Raw genomic sequence first — 26,335 nt, 5'->3', positions numbered from 1 at the left:
GGGCTGGTTTAATATTAGGAAAACTATTAGTATAATTGACCATATTAATAATCAAATTAATAAAAACCATATGATCATCTCAATAGATGCAGAAAAAGCATTTGATAAAATCCAACATCCATTCCTACTAACATCGCTTGAGAGTATAGGAATAAATGGACTATTCCTTAAAATAATAAGGAGCATATATTTAAAACCGTCAGTAAACATCATATGTAATGGCGATAAACTGGAACCTTTGCCTGTAAGATCAGGAGTGAAACAAGGTTGCCCACTATCACCATTACTATTCAATATAGTACTAGAAATGCTAGCCTCGGCAATAAGAGCCAAGAAAGAGATTCAAGGAATTAGAATAGGAAATGAGGAAATCAAACTATCACTCTTTGCAGATGACATGATGGTATACTTAGAGAACCCTAAAGACTCTGCTAAAAAGCTATTAGAAATAATTCAGAACTTAAGCAAATTTGCAGGATATAAAATAAATCCACAGAAATCCTCAGCATTTTTATACATTACCAACACAATCCAACAGCAAGAGATACAAAGAGAAATTCCATTCAAAATAACTGTCAATAGTATAAAATATTTGGGAATATATCTCCCAAAGGAAAGTCAGGGATTACATGAGCAAAATTACAAAACACTTGCCACAAAAATAAAGTCAGATTTAAATAATTGGAAAGACATTAAGTGCTCTTGGATAGGCCGAGCAAATATAATAAAGATGACAATACTCCCTAAACTAATCTATTTATTTAGTGCTACACCAATCAGACTCCCAAGAAACTATTTTAATGACCTAGAAAAAATAACAACAGAATTCATATGGAAGAACAAAAGGTCGAGAATTTCAAGGGAAGTAATGAAAAAAAAATTAAATGAAGGTGGTCTAGCTGTACCTTATCTAGAACTATATTATAAAGCAACAGTCACCAAAACCATTTGGTATTGGCTAAGAAATAGACTAGTTGATCAGTGGAATAGGTTAGGTTCACAGGGAAAGACAGTGAATAAAAATAGCAATCTAGTGTTTGACAAACCCAAAGATCCCAACTTTTGGGATAAGAATTCATTATTTGACAAAAACTCCTGGGAAAACTGGAAATTAGTATGGCAGAAACTAGGCATGGACCCACATTTAACACCACATACTAAGATAAGATCAAAATGGGTCTAAGATTTAGGCATAATGAACAAGATCATAAATAAATTAGAGGAACATGGGATGGTTTACCTCTCAGACTTGTGGAGTAGGAAGGAATTTGTGTCCAAAGGAGAACTAGAGATCATTATTGATCACAAAATAGAAAATTTTGATTACACCAAATTAAAAAGATTTTGCACAAACAAAACTAATACAAACAAGATTAGAAAGGAAGTAACAAACTGGGAAAACATTTTTTACAGTTAAAGGTTCTGATAAAGGCCTCATCTCCAAAATATACAGAGAATTGACTTTAATTTATAAGAAATCAAGCCATTCTCCAGTTGACAAATGGTCAAAGGATATGAACATATAATTTTCAGATGATGAAATTAAAACTATTTCCACTCATATGAAAGAGTGTTCCAAATCATTATTGATCAGAGAAATGCAAATTAAGACAACTCTGAGATACCACTACACATCTGTCAGATTGGCTAAGATGACAGAAACAAATAATGATCAATGTTGGAGGGGAGTGGAAAAACTGGGACACTGATGCATTGTTGGTGGAGCTGTGAAAGAATCCAACCATTCTGGAGAGCAATCTGGAATTATGCCCAAAAAGTTATCAAAATGTGCATATCCTTTGACCCAGCAGTGCTACTACTGGGCTCATATCCCAAAGAAATACTAAAGATGAGAAAGGGACCTGTATGTGCCAAAATGTTTGTGGCAGCCCTTTTTGTAGTGGCTAGAAACTGGAAAATGAATGCATGTCCATCAATTGGAGAATGGTTGGGTAAATTATGGTATACGAATGTTATGGAGTATTATTGCTCTGTAAGAAATGACCAGCAGGAGGAATACAGAGAGACTTGGAGAGACTTACATCAACTGATGCTGAGTGAAACGAGCAGAACTAGGAGATCATTATACACTTCAACAATGATTCTGTATGAGGATGTATTCTGATGGAAGTGGATATCTTCAACATAGAGAAGAGATAATCCAATTCCAATTGATCAATGATGGACAGAATCAGCTGCACCCAGAAAAGGAACACTAGGAAATGAGTGTAAACTATGAGCATTTTTTTTTTGTTTTTCTTCCTAGATTATTTTTACCTTCTGAATCCAATTCTTCCTTTGCAACAACAACAACAATAAAATTCAGTTCTGCACATATATATTGTACCTAGGATATACTATAAGATATTTAATATGTATGGGAATGCCTGCCATCTAGAGGAGGAGGTGGAGGAAAGGGGGGGAAAAATTCGGAAAAGAAGGCAGTACAAGGGATAATGTTGTAAAAAAAAATAAAAAATACCTATGCCTATGTACAGTAAAAAAAAAAAAAAAAAAAAAAAAAAAAAAAAAGGTATAATTATAAAATTAATAAAAAGAAAAATACTATAATCTCTAGAAGGGAAGTGTCAATTAATTGATTCCAACCACCATTCAGTGCTTTCCTGAGCCAAAATATTGCTCCCTAATCACCACTCTCCTATGAGTTATCTCCCAGATTAGAAAGAAAGCATAGACACAGAGGGGTTTAGAGAACCCAAGATTCTTCACTAATCTTTTTCCCCCTTCTGAAGCAATCGGGTTAAAATATCGTGCCCAGGGTCACACAGCTACTAAGTATTTGAGAATCACATGTGAACTCAGATCTTCTTGACTTTAGGGCCAGTACACCACCAATTTAGCTTTTCTTCCCCCCTCCCTTTTCTTTCTTCTTTTATTTCCCTTCTCTCTGCCCACACAAGATCTCATGATCCTGTTTGTGGGTGCTCTGCCCAAAGGAATGTAAATTTTGCTTGCTGATGCCTCACAAGACATCTTGGGAATAACTGGCTAGATTTCTTCCTAAAACACATTCCTTGAACCCAAATAACTCTGCCTCTCACTGACTGATCTACAACAAGTCTCAAGCCAAGCCCCAAATGGGCCCAGACTGCAACCAGGGCCAGCCCCAGTCATCCTAAATCTACATCTTGCCAATGCACCCAGATAGTTCTGGAGGGGAAAGTGAGGCAAGTGACCTTGCCCAGCCCTCCCTCACTTCAATCCAATTCACTTGCATGTCATGGCATCCCCCTCCCTGATGTCATGGTCATCTTCCAAAGGAAGGAAAAAGAAAAAAAAGAGAAAGTAGGCTCTTTAAAAAGTCTTGTTTGCTTGTGTTTATATTTCCAGAGTTTAGCACAGTGCCTAGCACAAGTAAACACTTAATGAATATTTATTAATTGATAAACATTTGTTCATTCGCTCATTTATCCATTCATATTCTTGTAGTTACAAGTATGACCATATCATTCTGCTTGCTAAGATAAAAAATAGAGGCGCAGTGGATAGAACACCAGCCCTGAAGTCAGAAGGATCTGAGTTTAAATGTGACCTCAGATACTAAATACTTCCTACCTATGTGACCCTGGGAAAGTCACAACCTCAATTGCCTCAGCAAAAAAATAAATGAATGAATCAATAACAAAATAAAATAAATTCTTTTGCCTGTCCCCCACACCTGAAATATCTACCTCACTACCATCTCTTAGAATTCCTTCTTTCAAACCTCTTCTCAAATAATACCTGTTATAGAAAGCCTTTCCAGATCTCCTTAGTTGCTAAACTCCTTTATTCTCTCTGCAAAGAGCAGAAATATCACAGAATCAAGAGCACTCAATGTTACACTTATATGTATATGTATGTGTGTGTGTGTGTGTGCGTGTGTGTGTGTGTGTGCGCGTGTGTATAATATACCTGGCAGTCATCAGATCACAAAAAAATATTTTATCTTAAAAATTCATTTTTAAGTGTATAATTTGGAACCTGGAATATGTCTTTTGATAGAAATATATGGGCCAGCTCACAAATTTCTCATCAGTCTAAAATAATCTTAAGTGTATTGCTAATAGTCTAGATTCTATGGGAACAGTGGTTTCTCAACCTGTTGACGCAATGCAAAGCATACATGATTGCATATACATAATGATCACAATCATTTTGATTTTTTTTCCAAAAAAAATTATTCTGCATGGTTCAGTATAATAAACATACTTTCTTAGATTCCACCATGCTTCTCACATGCATGTACTATGTTTCAAATGTATGGAGACAATATAATTAATAGTCAGTGATTTACTGAACTTGGAATCAAAGGAACTAAGTCCCAGGATTCACCTTTGCCACTGATAAATTGAATGAAATGCCTTCTGATGCCCCTTCAAGCTGGAGGGGTGTGTGTATGTGTATGTAGGGGAGATCTATGAAATATCTGGCTGAGAACCATTGATTAAGGGCATAACTAATCAAAGGGCTGCTATGGAATGCCAGGATGTATATCTCTCCTCCCTCCTCCTGATTCATAATGAGATAAAAAGAGGATTCGCCCCTCCCCCCACATACCCTCTCTATCTTCCAAATGCAACAGCAGCAACAAGGACCCCAGAGAGCAAACTGGGGAGAAAGGGGAGAATAAAAGAGGAATACAAGAAGAAATTATAGGGATTGTAGGCAAGGAGATATAGAGGGATTAGCTTGCCTTTTTTTCTTTCTACAGACATGGCCTGATACTTATGAATAGGATTTCTCTCTTTCCCTGGCCAATAACAACAATACTATTAGCTGACATTTAAAGTTTAAAAGATATTTTGCATATGTCATCATACTTAATCCTTGTAAAGACGCTATGAAGTCACAGGGAAGTTAAGGAAACTGAGGATGGAAGAGGCTAAATGCTCATGTCTCACTGTTTCCTTTTCAGGAACACCACAGATGACTCTCTTTTACTGAATATTCGTCTCCTTTTGCTTACAGTTCAGTTAAGCCAGGTGTGTCATTTGGGGCTGCAGTTTAAACTCTCTCACTTTTCTTAATATATTATTTAATTTCCTTCTGCAGTTTCTCAGGGATGTAAAATGCTCCTGGGTTATTTGAATTTCCATTTCTTTGTATTTGAAGATCTGTCTACTAGTCACTTGCAGAATGTCACTAAAATTGTAAAAATTTAACAACTATATGTCTTGGAGCTTTAAGGTTGGGGGTTGTTTTATTATTTTTTTTTTTTTGTTTGCTTTCTGAAGGTGTAATCGGTGGATTTTCTCAAAGTGATCTTTTTCTGTAGTTCTAAGCAGTTCTTCCCTTTAATATTTTGTTTTTAACATTCATTTAAAAACATTTTTTTGAGTTCAGAATTCTCTACCCTTACTCTATCCTTTCTCCATTTTTTTGAGAAGACAAGCTCTATGATATGAATCATATATGTAAATTTATGCAAAACGTGTTTCCATGAATTCAAGAAATAAAGTATGTGTTAATCTGTACTCTGAATGTATCAGTTCTTTCTCAGGAGCTGGAGAGCATTTTCTTTTTTTTTTTCTTTTCTTTTTTTTTATTAATTTTATAATTATAAATTTTTTTTGATGGTATATGTGCATGAGTAATTTTTTTATAACATTATCCCTTGTATTCATTTTTCCAGATTTTCCCCTCCCTCCCTCTACTCCCTCCCCGAGATGACAGGCAATCTCATATATTTTACATGTGTTACAGTATACCCTAGATGTAATATATGTGTGTAAATCCAATTTTCTTGTTGCATGTTAAGTATTGGATTCCGAAGGTATAAGTAACCTGGGTAGATAGAAAGTAGTGCTAACAGTTTACATTCACTTCCCAGTGTTCCTTCTCTGGGTGTAGTTGTTTCTGACCATCATTGATCAGCTGGAAGTGAGTTGGAGCTTCTTTATGTTGAAAATATCCACTTTCATCAGAATATGTCTTCATACAGTATTGTTGTTGAAGTGTATAGTGATCTTCTGGTTCTGCTCATTTCACTCAGCAACAGTTCATGTAAGTCTCTCCAAGCCTTTCTGAATTCATCCTGCTGGTCATTTCTTACAGAGCAATAACATTCCATAACCTTCATATACCATAATTTACCCAATCATTCTCCAATTGATGGACATCCATTCATTTTCCAGTTTCTAGCCACTACAAAAAGAGCTGCTACAAACATTTTGGCACACACAGGTCCCTTTCCCCTCTTTAATATTTCTTTGGGATATAAGCCCAGTAGTAGCACTGCTGGATCAAAGGGTATGTATGCACAGTTTGATAACTTTTTGAGCATAGTTCCAGATTGCTCTCCAGAATGGAGACAACTCCATCAACAATGTATTAGTGTCCCAGTTTTCCCACATCCCCTCTAACATTCATCATTATTTGTTCCTGTCATCTTAGCCAATCTGACAGGTGTGTAGTGATATCTCAGAGTTGCATTTCTCTGATCAGTAGTGATTTGGAACACTCTTTCATATGAGTGGATATAGTTTCAATTTCATTATCTGAGAAGTGTTTGTTCATAGCTGGAGAGTATTTTCATCACAAGTCCTTGCAGTTGTCTTGGATCATTGTCTTGATCAGAGTAACTAAGTCTTTCACAGTTGATCACCTTTATAATATCGCTTTTACTATTTACAATGTTCTTCTTTTAAGCTTCTTTCACTTTGCTTCAGTTGATTTGAATCTTCCCAAATTTTTCTGAAAGTTACTGAACTATCTTCTTCTATTTTATTTTTTTTATTTGATATTATCTTCTGAGAGATCTATGATTTCCATATCCTGTCTTTACTACAAATGTTTTATACATACATATGTATAAAATGTATATAAAAACAGAGTTTACATGTTCTTTTTATCATTTTGCCTTTTCTTCTCCTTTGCTATATTTTCCTCTTCTTTGGCATTTTTGTGTTCCAAATCCATTTATCCTTCTTTTAAAAAATTTTACTTATTTTTAATATATATTGCTTTATGAATCATGTTGGGAGAGAAAAATCAGAACAAAAGGGAAAAACCATGGGGGGGGGGGGAAGAAAAGAGAAGTAAAGTGAATATAGCATGTGTTGATTTACATTAAGTCTCCATAGTTCTTTTTCTAGATGCAGAAATTTCTGTCCAAGTCTACTGGGATTGCTTTGGATCACTGAACCACGGAGAAGAACCAAGTCTTACACAGTTGATCACTGAACATTCTTACTATTATTGTGTACAATGTATTCCTAGTTTTGCTTGTTTTGCTTAGCATCAGTTCGTGTAACTCTTTCCAGGCCTTTCTAAAATCAGCTTGTTCATCATTTTTTTATAGAACAATATACCACAACTTCTTCAGCCATTTCCCAATTGATGGGCATCTACTCCTTTTCCAATTCTTTGTTACCACAAAAACAGCAACTACATTTTTGCACATGGGGATTCTTTTTCGTCCTTTATTATTTCCTTGTAATATAAATCCAATAATGGCGCTGCTGAGTCAAAAGGTATGCACAGTTTTAAAGCCTTTTGGGCATAGTTACAGATTGCTCTCCAAAATAGTTGGATCATTTCAAAATTCTAACAACAATGCATTAGCATCCTAATTTTCCCACATCCTCTCCAACATTTATCATTACCTTTTCCTGTCATTTTAGCCAATCTGAAAGGTATAAGGTGGTACCTCAAAATTGTTTTAATTTGCATTTTACTAATCAATAGTAATTTAGAGCATTTTTCATATGACTATAGACGCCTTTAATTTTGTCATCTAAAAATTGTTCATATCCTTTGACCATTTTATTTATCAATTGGAGAATGACTTGTATTCTTATAAATTTGACACAGTTCTTTATATATTTTGGAAATGAGACCTTTATCAAAAACATTGGCTGTAAAGATTTTTTTCCCCAGCTTTGTACTTCCCTTTTAATATAGTTTCTATTGGTTTTGTTTGTACAAAACCTTTTAAAATTAATTTAAATTATTGTAATCAAAGTTGTCAATTTTGCTTTTCATAATAATGCTCTCTAGTTCTTCTTTGGTCATAAATTCCTTTTTTCTCCAAAGATCTGATAGGCAAATTATTTCCTTGTTCTCCTAATTTCTTTACCTTCAATCATGTAACCATTTTTATCTTATTCTGGTATGGTGTGTGAAATGTAGGTCTATGACGAGTTTCTGACATATTATTTTCCAATTTTCCAAGCAATTTTTGTCAAATAGTATGTTCTTATTCCTGAAGCTGGAGCTTGGGGATTTATCAAATACTACACATTACTATAGAACCTGATTATTGTGTCATGTGTATTTAGTCTATTTCACTGATCTGCCACTCATTTCTTAACCAGTACCAAATAGTTTTGATGACTGTTACTTTATAATATAGTTTTAGTTTGAGTACTGCTAAACCACCATCTTTTATATTTTTTCCCATTAATCCCCTTGATATTCTTGGACTTTTTTTTTGCAGATAAATTTTATTATTATTTTTTCTAGTTCATGGCACTGAAAAAGTAGATCAATTTAGACAGAGTTGTCATTTTTATTACATTAGCTCAGCCTACCCATGAACAACTGATATTTTTCCAACTGTTTAGATCTGACTTTATTTGTGTGAGAAGTGTTTTATAATTGTATTCATACAGTTCTTGGGTTTGTCTTGGCAAATACTGGGCTTTGTCAGTAACATATAGAAATGCTGATAATTTGTATGGATTTATCTTATATCTTGCAGCTTTGCCCTTAACTGTTAATTGTTTGGAGTAGTTTTTGGATTCTTTACTCACTGTCTATTATAATTCCTTTAATTTTTCTTTTTTTTAATCGCTAAAGCCAACATTTCTAGTACAATGTTGAATAACAGTGATGATAATGGACATACTTGTTTCACTTCTAATCTTATTGGGAATGTGTCCAGTTTCTTTTCATTACAAATAATACTGGCTGTTGGTTTTAGATAGATACTGCTTATTAAGGAAAGCTCCATTTATTCCTGTGTTCTCTAGTGTTTCTTTTTAATAGAAATAGGTGCAGTATTTTGTTAAAAGCTTTTTTGCATCTATTGAGATTATCATGATTTCTATTGGTTTTGTTATTGATATAGTTGATTATGGTAATAGTTTTCCAGATATTGAACCAGCGCTGCATTCCTAGTATAAATCTTACTTGGTCATAATGCATTATCCTGCTGATAAGTTGCTGTAAACCTTTTGCTAATTTTTATTTAATTTATATATTTATATAATTTATATATAATTGTTCTTTAAATGTTTGGTAGAATTCACTTGGGAATCCATCTGGCTTTTGAGATTTTTTTTCTTAGGGAATTGATTAATGGGTTGTTCAACTTTTTTCTAAAATGGGACTATTTAAGTAAATTATTTCCTCTTCTGTTAATATAGGCAATTTGTATTTTTGTAAATATTCAGTCATTTCGGTTAGATTGTTGGATTTGCTGCCATAATTTGGGCAAAACAGCTCTTAATTACTGCTTTAATTTCTTTTTCGTTGGTGGAAAATATATTCTTTTCATTTTTGATGCTGGTGATTTGGGTTTTTTTCCTTTCCTTTTTCTTATCAAATTAACCAAAGGTTTATCTATTTTGTTGAGGCTTTTCTTTTTTCATAAAACCAACTCTTAAGTTTACTAATTTTAAGTTCAATAATTTTCTTAATTTCAACTTTATTAATCTCTCTTTGAATTTTAGAATTTTTAATTTGGTATTTAATTGGGGGTTTTTGATTTGTTCTTTTTCTAGCTTTTTCAGTTGCATGTCCCCTTCATTGATCTTCTCTTTCTCTATTTTATTCATGTAGCTATTCACAGATATAAAATTTTGCTCAAAAACTGCTCTGGCTATATTGCATAAGTTTTGAATGAGAATGAGATCAGGACCTAGGAACTGGACAAGGACATCCTGGGCAAAGCCATACCTTTCACCTACAATAAGATAAAAGGGCTTGGTGAGACTGGGAGGGCTAAAGCTGGTGCTTAAGAAAGGCAGCATTATGATTTCAGAGAGATGTTTCCTGAGAGGGCCTCCATTTATGGAGGAAACTAACTGTTCCACGGGTGGCTACTTAAAGGAGGATGGCAATAGAGCTAAAAGAGGGTATCTAGTCCTGGCAATATCCAGTCATACCAAGGAAAGTCCCCAGTTGCCTCTTAGTGACCAGCTGGGGAATGGAAAGTATGGCTGCAGTTCTGCATGGGGCTTGAGGAGATATTACTTTTTGGTCAAGGTACCTTGTGGAATCTTGAAGACATAGGAGGATAGGGAATGCATTGAGGGCCTTTTCTGATATGCCATTTTCCTCCTTCTCTGGATTTTTACAAATTGTGAAAATGACAAGGAGGTAGTGGCAAGGAGGACTAGCTGGGAACATAACAAAAATAAAGCCAAGCTTAGACATAAGGTTTCAGCAGGGGACACAGGCATTCAGGAAGATCAAAAATTGATGGGGAAAATAGGGGTCTTCATAAACACAAGTCAAAATGAATTACTCAGTTTAGGGTTATTTCATAATTAAACAACTTGATAAAGATTAGATTTAAAATAAACTTAATTCTTGCTGAAACTATTATGTTTTATTTTAAGACAGCACACATAAGAAACATCACTTAGGCAAAGGAATTCTTGAAGAAAGAATCAATAAGAAAAAGGTCAGCACAATAGTTTTGTTGTTATTTAGTCATTTCAATTGTATCCAACTCTTTGTGACCCTATTTGGAGTTTTCTTGGTAAAAGTACTAGAGTGGTTTGCCATTTCCTTTATCAACTCATTTTATAGATGAGGAAACTGAGGCAAAGAAGCAATTTGCCAAGAGTAACATAGCTGCTAAGTGCATGAATCATATTTGGACTGAGGAAGATGAATCTTTTGCACTCCAGATCTAAGGGTTTAACCACTAGCAATTAAGTATGTCACAATAGACATTACTATAATATGATTTTGCTCTATGAATTCATATAAAAGTCATTACCTAAAACATCACATATGAACACATACACACACGTGATACAGTTTCCACATAAGCAGATTTTAGTCCTCTCTCAACATCAATATTATACTTCATCAGAAATATCAAGTCACTGAACTGTGATGGGTTGTTTTTTTTTTTTTTTTTAATATGTTAAAACTAATTAACTATATGGTCTTTCCTATCTAACTCCAGATGATTTATCATGGGGAAGGTTGCTAACTAGGTTTGTGAATATTGTTTTTCTAGATTTACCTGCCACTAGGCATACTTATGAGGGACATGATTTATTAGTAATCAATACATTTAAGAAAGTTACAAGCATTTTTTAAAGTAATTATAAAAAAGATATAGTTAATTAATTTGATTTCATGCTTTTACCTTACAAAACTATTAATCCTTTTCTTTCCACTTTCTGGTCAGGAAAGGGAAAATAGTTTTATACTTATTAGAAAATTTAGTTTGAACCTATGTTTAATTGTAATGGGAAAAGCAGGTGATAAAAGTAGATTAAGAGAGATTTTATAAAAAGGATTTAGATAATTTACAATCACAAACAGTTATTAGGATGCAAGTCACACTCTATGACTCCTCCAAAATACCTTTTTTTTTTTTTTTTTTTAAACAGACTCGTCTAGAACTTTAAAACCAGCAGAGAATGTACATAATTTAACATTCCAACATATAAAATGGTAGCTAAGTTAAAGAAAGCTTGTTTCAAATGATGGCACCTGCAAATGATTTTTACCTGACAATATGAAAAGACTGTTCAACTTCTTTTTACTGTTATGCAGTTTGAAGCTATCAACATCTGGATACCCAGAAGCAAAATCAATCTTACCCCAAAAGTATGGAGATATGTGTGTGTATACACATATATAAATATATATGCATATATATGCATATATATATATAAAGTGTATGCATATGTGTCATTAAAAATGCAACTAACTGCTAATGATTACATAGAGCATTTCCCTAAATCCTATAGCCTAACATATAAAAATCTCATTCAGTGTTAAATAGTCCAAAAGGTAAAAGAAAATGTTTCCAATATTTAATTGTACTACTTAAAAGCAACAGTTTTTTTTGTTCATCTTATTCTTTTCTTCCTACCTTATCTACCAAATTAAATCAACAAATATTCATTAAACATCTATGTATAAGGTACTGCACTTTTGAATTCGAAATTTTCAAACTAAAAGAGCCTATGAAGACTATCTACATATTTAAACACCCACATTTTATGGTTAAAGATTTGAGTCACTAAAAGGTTAACTGATATAAATCTAAGGATCCTAAAAGCTTGGTCAGTTTTCTTTATGTTATTATTTGTTGCCTTTTATTACTATATACAATCTGGTTTTTTTTTTCCATCTATGTTTATAATCCTCCTCCTCAAGGATCTCAGAGTATAGAAGATTATAGAAAAGGATCCCTTGGATCTCCCCCTGTTCTTGGATCCTTCAAGTCACACCACAGTGAATAAAGAATCCAATGGAGTTGTACTTAGTTTTTATAAGTACATGCTAATATGAATAAATCAAATTTATTAAAATCAATTGGATTTTAGATACACAAGGGCATAACTACTTTAAAAACTCCACAATAAAGGCATTTGTGAAGAGAAAAAAATCCTTTAGTGATACAAATACCCATCAATAATGTAGTGATTTCAGACTTTTCAGAGATTTGCCATCCTTAAGGTTTGGCTCACGCCCCACAAAACTCTGAGCTTTCCTCATTAACTAAAATGAAAGGTAATAGCTACTGTACTGACAAACCAAGAGGAACAGAATTTAAAGATATCTGGAAATTATTCCAATAGAGCTTAATACTTTTTTTACGCACACACACACACACACACACACACACACACACACACACCCCTATATTATATAAAGTAATCCTGTAAAATTTCATCTAAATTATAAATAAAAATCAGTCATCCTAATAAAACTATAAAGTTATTGGTGGAAAATTGTATAGTCAAAATAAGATTTCTATCTCTGAACAACCAAGAAAATGCCCCACACAATGAGAAACGACAATCATGCAGTGTTCTTGCCTTGCCTTTCCACACAGCTTCCCAAAGCAAAAATAAAAATCAAGCTTCACTAGTTGAAATATTTAAATCATCAAACTACTCCCAAAGAAATGACTGGAACCTGGTTGATTCCTCATTTGAAGCATACAAATAAGTAAACTTTGAGTGAGTAGGAAGGAATTTTTAAAAATTAGATGAAGGGGATATGAGACACCATTCAAGCGATGAGGTTTAAATGTGATTAAGCTTCAAAGTTAAGTCCGTTAAAAATTTAAAAGTAGCCTTCATTTGGTTACCATTGTTTTTAGTTTATTGGCCTGCTGGCCTAATGAGATCATAGTCCCTAGCCTAACTTCATAAGCACAAGGTATTTAAGTTTGGTATGAGAATTGGAGACTCTGACTTCTACCACAGATGTCTGCCCCTGGTTGTCCATGTGAACTGGAAAAGTCATTTGATTTATTCATCCAACAAATGTTCTACCATAAGAAATAAACCGAAGACATGGGAAATGCAAAGAAAAGAACACAGTTCCTTGCCTTCTGAGAGTTATAGACTAACAAGGACCCATAAAATATGCACACAAATGACTAAATCATAAGAAAGAATGTGAAGGTGCAATAAGGAAAGGACAAAGTGCTTTTGGGGTTTCATTTTTTGCAAAGTGATGGCCTGGGACCAGATGATCTCTCAAGTCTTTTCCAGCTCAGCTGTTCTACGACTATGGAAGGTAAAAAAAGGAGTGACTGCAGTAACCTTCTGAAAAAAAGCATCTGCCTTCTTAACAATAAGTAGTCCTTCTGCTGAAATGTTTAACTCACTGAGAAATAAACAACAGTGAAAAACAACTTTTTTCCCTGGGAAATATATGAGGATTAATCCTTTCCAAGGTTTTAACCAGTTAGCAAACCAGATGTGCAATGCTTAAAATCATCCCCTCTAGCCTGAATTTTGAAGAAAGTCCCCAAATCCAAACACACTGTGCATTTCAGTATTCTTGTATTTCTATCATCCCAGGTCAAAAATAAGACAGCCAGCTGGAGGGGGGGGGGGGAAGAATTTATCCAGAAAACTGTTCATTTATAAGGTTTTCAAATAGCAACAAAAACAACAGCAAGACATTTTAATCGTTGTTTAACATAAAGTGCCTGTTAGTGAAATGGCTTAATGCTATTCTTAAAATTAAATACCGTTCATTCTTCCCACAGTTCACTGTTCCAACTTCCACTACCAAAATCCCCTCTGTAATTTTGAAGGTTTAGGGAAAAAAGAACAGGGGAAAAAAAAAAAAAAAAAAACAACAAATCACTGGTGTTCTTGTGTAGGATAAAGTACAAAGGGCTGGGGAGGATGAAAGAGTATACTGAAGATGAAGATGGAGATACTAAGGTTTCCTTGATCCTTACTTGCAGCTAGAGAAATATTTGTGGGAAAAGAACTATGAAATATCTATTCTACAAATGGCAAACACAAGGAAAATAATTTCTTTGTATTACAACAATGTCCCTTCCTAGGAAACTGGGAAAATAAAGCACTTTAACAATTCACTATTATTTGAGGTAGCATGGCTTTGATTTACTAAATTTTAAGATCATAGAAGGCAAAAAGGAAAAGACTGGGATCATACCTTATCACTTATGTTATGCTTGTGACAATATATATATATTATTATTATTTACATTAGCCCATTTTTGTTATCTATATTAACTTCCCTAGGCAAACTTCATTCCAGTCACCTGAAGGAATTAGATCTTAAGGTAAAAATATATAACAAAATATTAGCACTTAAGCACAGTGCCTGGCATAATGTGGGCATTCAATAAATGCTAGCAGAGTAACAAGATGACTGACAACAACACAATAAAGATGCTTTGGATGATATTCAGGTAATCAGTGTTGGAAAATACCCATCAACAACAGTAACTCATAGAGCATTTTATATTTTCCTGAGTCCTTTCACACACAAATATGATCTCATTTCATCTTTACAAGAGACTTTAAGTAAACAGTATGTTATTATTCTTATTTTACATGTAAAAAAAATAATGTGAAACAATTGTTCCCCCACAGTTAGCAAATGGAAGAGATGGCCCTAGAATTCAAGTCTTTCAATTCCTACTCCAGGGCCTCTTTTTCATTGATTGCTCCTGCAATGTGGATGAATGGAGGTAATTTTTTTTTTTTTTTAAGTGGAATGGAGAACCAAAAGCCTGATATGGAAACTTATCAATCCAGATCATCATTTTACCTCCTCCAATAAGTCTTTTACTTAAAGCCACTCTGAGAACTCCTTTATTCTGTCTTCTTCCTTTGCACCTGAGTCATTAATTTCATATATCATTTTGCATTTGTGATATTTAAGTGATCTTGAGTTGCTTTATTATACATGCCTAGTTCTCCTAATCAGAGTAAATATTTCTCTGGGAAGTAATCTTGGTGGTCTTTCAGATATTACATTATTACTTATTTCATCTTGTCTAGGAAATCTACCAATGATGTGTTTTATTTTTAGGCTTTGCTTGTAGATTTACTGGGAATATTCACTTTTGAGTTTATGTTTTCAGTGGCCATACAATCATAATGTCCCCTGTATTCAAGGAGAACAAGGGATTATTAAGCCCTCTTCAGGCTGTTCATTCACCTTTGGTGTCCAGATATCATCCAACTTTCACCTGTGTCTCCAAAAAGTGGTGGCACGTGGCCATACTTGGTAAAACCATCTTGTTGGATGAGCTACACCAGGTTGAGGGTACATGAAGGGTTTCAAATATATCAGTGAGTTGAGGGACTTCTACCCCAACAACATGAAAATGTCCCCCTGCAGAATGGGTCATCCCCCTGCTTAGAACTTGGTCAGAGATTAAAGATGCCAAGATCAACCACCACATCCCAGACCATTGCCAGATATCTTGATTTTTATCTCACCACTGGACTCTGGAAGAGAGAGGCTGACAACTTTGCTCAAATCTGCCTCACTTAAATCCAACTCATGTATAAATCAAAACATCCTGCACCATCCACTAGGAAACATGAAATATGCACATCTAGAAATAGTTCCATCTCAAATGTTCAAATCATTTGTTTCAAACGTATAGGAGGGCCTTCTGAGCTCAAACTGGACAGATAAGACACGGATGAAGTACAAAAGATCAACAACTTTCTACATAGCAATAGGCCCAGCAAATGCTTCTAAGTTTCTAATAAAATACTACTTCCAGAGTTCAAAAACTCAGTAACTGTCAGGTTGGCATCCACAACGTGGGACAAGGACTTTTGCTTATCCTGACAAGGACTTATTCTGAGCCCTTCAGAGGAGCTAGCCCAGACCATCACAATTTGGCACCCGAACAGGGACAGACACGATCCTGATTCCAGTGGAAAAGCCTCCGATCCAGATCTCAGTCTCTCTGACCCAGAACCATGAGTAACAAGGAAACTTTGTTAAAGATTAAGTGAGCGTTCTAATAGATAAATAAGGAACTTAACTTGTTAAGGGCTAAATCAGCAATCTCTTATATCTGAAACAGGGCAGATATTAGCTAAAGACAATCCCTCAACCTCAGCCGACTCAGCCCCAGCGGCAGCCTCAGCTCCACCCCCATTCAGGAGTGGTACTATATAGAATATAATTACGATAATTGAGGAGCAGAGTTGGGATTGGTCAGTCCCAAACACAATTTGGTGTCCAACCAACCCAAAAAGGCATCATTCTCCTTAAGACCCAGGCACCAGAAGTATCTGGTAAAAAGTTCTTTGAAGACAGTAGCCACTAAACCTTTAGAGAGAGAACCTACTATGATCATGTTACTGGTGGGAATTTCAACATGATAAAGGGTGCATGTAGTGCATGCTTGTGCACTTTGCATACCCTTCTTAGCTTTATCACTCAGAGAGTTAAAGCTCTTAACAGCCTCCAGGGAAACCATGTTAAAACAGCTCAATTAACTTGAACTGCTACAAGCTCAATAATTCACCTACCTAATGAAGCAATACAAGGAAAATTGGACTTATTTTAATAAGAATTTTTTTTTAGGAGAGACAAGAAATAAAGGTCAAATACCATTTCTGGATTCCATCTCTTTCCTTCCCTCCTATTCTGAAGTAGTTAACACCAAGGAGACTATATTTTACTCTTCTTTATAAAACCAAGGAAGTAATCAATCATAATACCATATCCAAGGGCAAATTATTTCTCCCTGACCCATCCCCAAGCAAAGTGCCTCCCTTGATCTATTTCTAACGATTGTATTATGCAAACTTGAATGGATTTAAATTTCAACCATTTTTCCTACAACCATCTACCACAATAGGGATTCAATCATACAATTCTGTGTAATATAGGCTGTCTTTTTTTTTCCTTCCCTTTCAGATATACCACAATCTGCCACAAGTTCATTCCCTCTACAAACTGTCTTTCTAGTTCCAGAACGACTATTCATTTTTACTCTAAAATAGAGCACACTACTTTCAGAACACTCTTAAGGAATGAATATGGCAGCAGCAAAGAGTAGTGTGTAAGGAAGGACTTCGAGTGGCTTTGAAAAGGAGGACCTAAAAGTTAGTAGATAAGAAAATTGATTTCCTATCTATCACTCTTGATGAAGAGATAAGTATCAAAATAATTTTACTGTAAAATGCTCTTACCTACAATACAATACTTGGCATTCAGCAGGTATAAAGTAAGTGTCTGGTGAATTTCACAGGACTGAACCTAATTCAAATTAATAAGGTTTAATCAGAATAGTGAAAAACTTCCTCTAAGGTTCACAAAACTATATAACTTTATAGAAAAGAGAAGAGTAGCTAAAGGGATACTTGTGTAACTCTTATTTACACTCATGCCTAGTCAACAGCTTGACCAGTGCAGCACAGAGCAATCCAGCAACAGCCCTATTCTTTACTGTGGTATTCAAGATTCACAACTCATCCTCAAGAGCTATCAGAGCCCAAACATGCCTTGCAGGGACTGTCTTACCAAGCCATTGCCCTCACTAATATAATGTTATCCAATTTCTAATGCGGGTCCTCTAAAGCAAATGTACTGTTACCGGCATACCACTGACACATTTTTCAGAAGGAAAACAGCTGCTCACTGAATCTGTCACTTTTCCCCTTCTCATATAAAATAAGATCCTGCTGGAGATTTCTGTTCTTCATACTTGCCTCAATACCATTCAGAATAAAAGCCCAAGTCTTAGACTAAAGCAGAGCTGACCAAGATGTTGCCTTTACTTACTGACTGCCTGTTTCTCAGAGTTACTAGGTGTAAGTCTCCTTCTCTAACTGCCACATTTTCTGTCTTCTCTGGGAATTCTACTTTACCATAAATATAGTCATGGAAGATAACAGCTGAGGAGAATCACATCACATATTCTTTTCCTCCCCATCAAATTTTGGCTACTACTGGCCTAGAGAGGTTAAAAAAATTGATAAATGACAAAAGCAAATTGCACAAAGACAGTTCTCATATTCTGGAAATTACTTATGGAAGATACAAAAGTTTCTTTAAGCAACAATTCTAATAAACTAATGAGAATTAATGGTGGGGAATGGAGTTTTAAGAAGGCAAAGCAAAGGATCACAATTACCAAATTTTCTCAAAAACCTCTCCTAGATCAGTGGTAGGCCTTAGAGGTTGTAGATGCAGCAGCAGCTTGAGTATCAGACATTTAATGCACAGAAACAATAAAAGGACTAAATACTTGGACCAAAAGGTAATCCCAAGGATTCCTGTGCTAGCTTTGAGTGCAAGATCAGGCACCATTTGGCAGCTACCTTGCTTGTTACCCAGGCTCAGGCCACAGTTCTTGAGCAGAGAGAAGCAGTTATCATGAGGGAGCAGGGTTCCAAACTGACTAAAGACCAGAGTGTAGACCAGGAAGGTCCTGACTAGGCTTTTCCCTATATCACATCACTTGAAAATACCAAAAGTTTCCAGGCCCCAGGTCAAGATACAGAAGCTAAGGTCAGTCATTTCTTCCAGAAGTAAGCAGAGCCCAACTCCAACATAAAGTCCAAAGTCAAGAAACAGGCTAGAAAAATGAATAAACAAGAAAAAAAAAAAAAAAGATCATGATCATAAAAAGATTCTAGGGTAACAGGGAATATGAAGATACAATCTTAGAAGACAATGCCTTGAAAACATTTACAAGCAAAGTCCAAAGAAAAAAATGCAAACTTGACACAAGCCTTTTAAGAATTCTTAGAAAAGCTAAAGAAAGAGGTTATTAAAGAGGAAAAAAAAATTAAGTCAAATTAAGAATGGTAGAGAATTAAACCTGAAAAAGAAATGAGAGCTATGCAAGAAAATTATAAAGAGAAATAATAAATTAGTAAAGGAGGCCCAAAGAATATTAAAGAAAATAACTCCTTAAAAATCAAAATTGACCAGATTGCAAAAGAGGTACAAAGCCTTGCTGAAAAAAAATAACTCCTTCAGAATTAGAATTGATTAAGTGGAAGCAAATGATTCCATGAGACATCAAGAAGCAAGAAAACAAAATAAAAAGAATGAAAAAAATAGAAGTATGAAATATCTCATTAGAAAAACTACTGACCTAGAAAAGAGATTGAAAGATAATTTTAAAATTACTGACCACTTGAAAGACATGACCCCCCCCAAAAAATCCTAGAAATCAAATTTCAAGAAATTACATCGAAATAGTGCCCAGATGACTTAAAACCAGAGGACAAAGTAGAAACTGGAAGAATCCCTGAAAGAAATTCTCAAATAAAAACTCAGAAATATTATAGTCAAAAGCCACAGCTCCTAGGTCAAGAAAAATATACTGACTGCATCAGGAAAGAAAGAATTCAAATATCATGCAACTCCAGTCAGCATCACAAGAGATTTAGCAGCTATTTCTCCTTTGTAGGAGCAGAAAACTTAGAATATGATTTTCCAGAAGGCAAAAGAGCCTACCCAGCAAAACTATCGGGGGAAAATTACATTTAATGAAATAAAGGAATTCCTGATGAAAAGATCAGAGCTGAATAGAATGATATTCAAGAAAAAAACAAGAGAGAAGCATAAACAAGTTAAATATGAGTGAAAAATCTTAAGGGTTTTAACAAGGTTAAATTGTTTATATTCCCACATAGGAAGATGATACATATAACCTATAAGAACATTATCATCATTGCAGGAGTTTGAAAAGAGTCCACATAAATGGAGGATGTGGATATGAGAAGTTATACTATATGGGCATGATCTCAAAAGAAGAATGGAAAAGTAAAAAAGAAGAATGCACTTGGAAAAGGAGAAAAGCAAAGGAAGACAGCAGAAAGTTAATTCACATAAGAGGTGTGCAAGGAAAAATTTTTACATGGAAGGGATAACGGGATCCCTAAAGGAAGTAGGCAACATTCAAAACTTACTCTCATCTGAATTAGTTCAAGGAGAGAAAATGCAATGCAATAGAGCGGAAAGGGCTTCGAGAAGGGGGGAGGGAGATAAAAGAAAAGGATAATTATAAGGAGACTGTGGTGAAAAGTCAAATCGACTTATAAGGAGAAAACAAAGTAAAAAAGGGAAGGATAAGTAAAAAACAATAGGATGCCACCATCCTAATACACTGTTAGTAATCATAGCTGTGAATGTAAATAGGATAAACTCATAAAACAAAAGACAACAGAATAGATAAAAAAATCAGAATCAAACAATATATTGTTTATAAGAGACATGCTAGGAAAAAATATAAAATTAAAAGAAAAGCTAAAGCAAGGGGCTAAGAGGCTAAAAGAAAAAGGGGCTAGGGTAGTACAGTGGATAGAGCACCAGCCCTGAAGTCAAGAGGACCTGAGGTCAAAGCTGACCTCAGATACTGTAACACTTCCTAGCTGTTTGATCCTGGGCCAGTCACTTAACCCCAATTGCTTCAGTGCAAAAAAAAAAAAAAAAAAAAAAAAAAAAAAAAAAAAAGGTGGGGGGGGCTGGGAGACTGGCTAACATAAAAAAAAAGGTAAGGGTAGCCATCACAATCTTAGACAAAAGCAAAAGCAAAAACTGAACTAATTAAAAGAGAATTAATGGAAAGAATAGTGCTTTGGATAAAAAGGTCATAAAGATCTAGACCATAACCTCTCTGAGAACAGTGACTTTCCCAAATCTGTGTCTTTGTATTCCTAGGCACTTAAACTTAGCATATAGTAGATGCTTTTAAATATGCTCACTGAATTGAAGGACATTAAGTACTAAGAATTCTAACCAAAAATAAAAGTAGAGACAATGTTATATTCTCAACATAGTAAATATCAGTTTACCCAGAATCCAAATGGAGAAAACACAAATAGCTCAAACTTTTTCCCCTCCATATTCTATGACAAAAATACAGAAAAATAAGCCTCTGATATGAGATTCTTCTTTAAAAAGAAACTTTCAGGGAATATCAGAGATTCAGTAACAATTCAACTCATTATCATAAATCTTAACATTTACAGTAAATTATATCTAAAATGACAATTCTGAGGTACTATGTGATCCTGAAGGCCTTTATGAATTATCAGTGATTAAATTATTTTCAGTAAAGTTTCAGTAACAACACTAATTCCGTAAAAGCTGGTCATCCAAGTATGGCATAGATTAGGACACAGCAACCTTTTAAAAGCAGTGTGCAGAGATCCTGACCCCTTTTTACTGGTGTGAATAAATCTGAAAATCCTCTTCATAATCTGGCTCTAATATCTGCTTCCCTAACATTCCTTCTTTACATAGTATATATTGCAGTCAAATTCACCATTTGTTGAACAAACATATCTCTCCATTGCCTGCTTCTGTGACCTTGCTCACAAAATAACTCTGGTGCCTAAAATACCCTTCCCCCAACCTGTCCATATCCTTACCAATTAAAATGCTTACCATCTTTTTAAGGCTTATCTAAATAAATATGTGCAGCGCTTCCTGACCTTTCTAGCTAGTAATGACCAGAGGATTCTGAACCTGAGAGGGCTTTAAGAGATTCTCTAGTCATAGGATCATAAAAGGAAAAATAGAAAGGACTTCAGATGATGGTCCAACAGTGTCAAAGTCAAAACAACAATAACATCCACACAATAGGATCCCTCTAGGCTGAATATTGGCTTGGTTTTAAAATGTAATCTTATGTATTTTTTTGTACTTTTACTTTTTAAAGTATTACCCAATTACATTTTGATATGGTTTGGGCTACACCTCAGAGTCTGATACCTCTGATCAAGTCCATTCATTCAGTTTACTTAGGAGGTCAAGAAGATCTGGGTCCAAATTCTGATTCTACCATTTCCTAATTATATGATCTAGGGTAACTCAATAAAACTGGCCCTGTTTCAATGCCCTTCTCTGTTAAGTAATAAAATTGGATTAGATCATGCCTAAGTTTATTCTATCTTTAAAAATCCTATGATTACTTATTAGAGTTTTAAATTCTCAAGATCCTCTTGCTTTAGAAAAGTCCACTAGTTACAATTTATGTTTTAACGCCACAGTCCCTACTTCCATGTTCATCCCTGTTTCTATCTTCCAATTCCTTACACTGTACCAATAACCTATATCCCCTAAAGAAGTACTTGGCCTAAGCCTCAAATACCACTGCCAATGCTTATAAATTCACATCCCTCCAGATTGTGGCAGAAAGGGACTAGCCTTACAGTAACTACTCTGGTTACGCTGTCTCAGAGCACAACTACAATTCATGGAAGCATTTTGCAAGGAGTATTTCCACTGGGAAGGAGAAACATAAAAAGGAGAACTTGGGCTATAAATAGTTTATTCCTGCAATTCCTGATGTTAGTTGAATCATACTTTAATGCAGAAATCCATGAAAGTACCATTTTGGAAATGACATTTGTTACCACCTCATAACTCTTTCCAAAAGGGTCTTCCATCAGAGAGACACCAAGGCTGCAAATTATAGCGAAGAAAACAAAACTCCCAGACAGATTCATTAACAAGCCACAAGGAAAGCCCCTACGACTCAGGTAAGTGTGAAACAGTTGTTATATCAGTAGTCAAAACAAATAGTCTTAATTTCACAAGTAAGAAAACTGAGGCACAAAAGAGGTGCTGTACTATGCTGCATCATGCTACAAGGTAGATTTTTCACACACATTGAAGAGGTAATCAAAAATCAGGCTGTTTCTCTGTCAATCTTTCGTCACTTGAATGAAAGGATTTGTTTTTAAAACTCAGATTCAACCAAATCAACAAGCATTTACTAAGTTCTAAGGCATTGTGTTAGACAGGTATTGTATATAAAGACAAGATTTAAAAGTTCCTATTTTTAAGAATGCTATATTTTCCATCCTATTTTCTCAAGTTCCTGGGCTGATCTTACCTTCATGTTCCTTTTCTGTGGTTCCTACTTTCTTGATTTTCTTGGGAGATTTCATGAAGAGAGGGAAGATGGTTCGCAAACCTAAAATGTCAACAAACTTATGGCAGTTGTCAGTACCCTCAGGTCCAATCATAGCATGATCCAATACTTTCAGGGCACTACTTCGAGAGATCTTCTTTTCCCTAGAAAAAGAAAAGATTTTTGTAAGACAAGAAAAAAGTAATCAATCTAAAAAGACTATACAAAAGTACCTCATCCTCTACTGAAAGTGAGAGCTGCCTAAAGGGCAGAATGATTCTGCAAATCATTTGACCTTTCAGAGACCCAGAAGAGGTGATTGAAAAGTGTTGTTCCATCTCTGAAGGATTAAGTTGAGAGTCACTCAACAGGCAAAGGTATTGGTGGGCTACTTTACCAAACAAAAAAATTATACAATGGAAATAAAGAAAAAGATGTCAGAAATCTGAAAAGCAAAAGAAGGTGAGCTAGAAGTGGCCTAAGGGAGGAGTAACTGAGAGACAACATGCACACTCCACAACACCCACACAACATCAAAAGATAGAGAACAAGTTCCCTGGCAGAGTGGATCCAAGGACAAGAGCTGCACAGCTTAAGAAGGCAGGGTTAGATGATGATCATTCGTACTACTGAAGCAAGTACTGATATCCAGGAAATTGCCAATCCATCCAAATACTAAAGTATATAATGAAATGTTAAATGACATAATAATATCTCACACTAGAAGTCAAAATAGTCATGGAGAAAACTCAGTTAAGGAAGAATTACCTTTAGGGTGTAGTCTCTTACAATAATATTGATGTTGTACATTATAGCTAACAAGCTTACAAATATTTTATTTGTTCTTTGCAATAGCCCCACACAAAAAAGTTATTATAATCACATTTTACAGGTGAGAAAACTGAGACTCATTAACATCTCCAAAACTGCTCTTTTCAACACACAAGGGCTGACAAACTTGGCCAGGCTAATGATTCATCCAGCAGAGCGTTCTGTCTTAGAAGGCAGACAACAAGGCAGTTTGTAAGAGGGCATGGCAATTGACCACATTTTTAAAAATAACCTTTCCAACTCCCCTTTATTAATTCAAAATGGATTGATTAAAATGATCAACCAACACCCGTATAACCCCATCAACAGCTGTAGCTTAATGGAAAGAGCATTATATCACAGAATGTAATCTTAATTTTGCCACAAAGTACATGTGTGATCTTGGGTAAGTGACTTCACCCACATAAAATGTTATATAGAAGTTGAACTAGATCTCTAAGGGCTTCCCAATATCCTATGAACTGTTGAGTTTCAAAAGTTTAGTACAAGATAGACAAGGTTCTGAATCTAGAAGAAAATGTGGCATGTTCTAAGACGCAACGTAACTAAAATTCCAACTTCCCATCTGCAACTGTTGTTCAGTCTTTTCAGCTGTATCCAATTCTTCATGACCTTATCTGGGGTCTTCTTGCTGGCAAAGATACTAAAGTGGTTCCCTATTTCCTTTTCCAGATCATTTTACAGATAAGAAAACTGAGACAAACAGGGTTAAGTGACTCACCCAGGGTCACACAACTAGGAAGCGAATGGGGTCCAACTTTAATTCATGAAGAGGAGTCTTCCTGATTATAAATCCAGTGCTCTATCCACAGCATCTATACACATTGCCCTTCCCCCATGCAACTAATTTAACATTTAATTTTATCTCAGGTTATTATTACATATAAGAAGACAATCATGTGAACGGAAATTAGAAATAGGCATTGTCCTTCTTGTTCTCTTGTGTGACAGGACACCACCTGAAATGAATGCCCATCACAAAAGAGGGTATTTTCAGCTACAAGTTCATCATGTATTCAAATCACTCCATGAATAACATAAAATTATTGTATGCATTGAAATGAAAGAGACCCATCTAATAGTTTTTCTCATTCTCTGGCCCACGTAAATTTACCAAAAGAAAACTTGAAAAACAAAGTCCTTTTCCGAGAGTGCAGTATAAGGAACATTTAAAGGGACAGTAATTGTATATTGATCACCATTTAGGCAACCTGCAGAGAAGTGAACACTGGAATATTCATTAGACTTAAGTTTAGGCTTTTAGCGATCAATAGCTGTTTGGCTGGACTATCATGGGTTGACTTTATCTGAAATATTTATTCTTCAGGAGGACAAGCAGTTTATCTTAGTCTCGTCTGGCTTCATCAAACTGTCTTTCATTCAACTTCCAATTCAGATACCAGCCTGGATGACCTGTGGTGATTGGAGAAATATCTCAGAGAACATTCACTGATGTCTATTTTATTTCCTATTATATTTCTGGAGGAAGAAAAAGTTCATTTTATTCTGAATGGCTTGTTCTAACTGTACCACAGTCTCTGCAATGAACCATAACTTCTTTTCTTACATCCATTACTATAACATTACTATGTTTCAGAGTTGACCAATATTCATGAAGTACAGACACAATAATCTATGAGATCTGTCTTACTTGATGCACAACATATGTCTTTCAAAGTTTACAAATAAAAGGTGTCTTTCATTTTAAAGATTCCAAAAGACAATTTCCCAGGGAGGATACCAAGAGTTCACTGGACTAAGACCATTTATATAAGAGTTGAACTAGCTCTCCAAGGACTTCCCAATGCTACTCTCTAATGAACTCTTGAATTTCCAAAGTTTAGTACAGGATAAACAAGATTCTGAATTTATTAGAAAACATGGCTTATCCCAAGATTCAACATAACTCAGATTCTAACTTCCCATCTGCAACTGTCGTTCAATTGTTTTAGTCATAACCAGTTCTTCATGACCCTATTGGAGTGGTTGGCCAAATTCTTCTCCAGTTCATTTTGCACATGGGGAACCTGAGGCAAACAGGCTTCTCATGTGTAACAAGAGCTACAAATAAGATATTTGTAAAGCTCTTTATATAGTGTCTAAACAGGGTTCACAGAATGATTCTACAAATATCTACAAGTAGAACTGGAAAAATACCCTGGCTTCTGACTCACTCTA

At 35.0% G+C, this 26,335-nt stretch overlaps 1 protein-coding gene across 4 annotated transcripts in view; it reads right to left on the bottom strand.

Annotated features, from left to right (window-relative positions):
* The window catches only part of CTNNBL1 (catenin beta like 1), a 220,317-nt gene that overhangs the window by 75,115 nt on the left and 118,867 nt on the right, over positions 1–26,335 (bottom strand). For all 4 annotated transcript variants that reach the window (XM_074292697.1, XM_074292699.1, XM_074292698.1 and 1 more), the window contains exon 11: positions 23,309–23,490. In XM_074292697.1, coding sequence (XP_074148798.1) covers positions 23,309–23,490 — 182 coding nt within the window. The remainder of the gene's footprint in view (positions 1–23,308; positions 23,491–26,335) is intronic.

This window comes from Sminthopsis crassicaudata, chromosome 2 (genome assembly GCF_048593235.1).
Source record: "Sminthopsis crassicaudata isolate SCR6 chromosome 2, ASM4859323v1, whole genome shotgun sequence".
NCBI lineage: Eukaryota > Metazoa > Chordata > Mammalia > Dasyuromorphia > Dasyuridae > Sminthopsis > Sminthopsis crassicaudata.
This window is presented reverse-complemented; position numbering and strand designations above follow the sequence as displayed.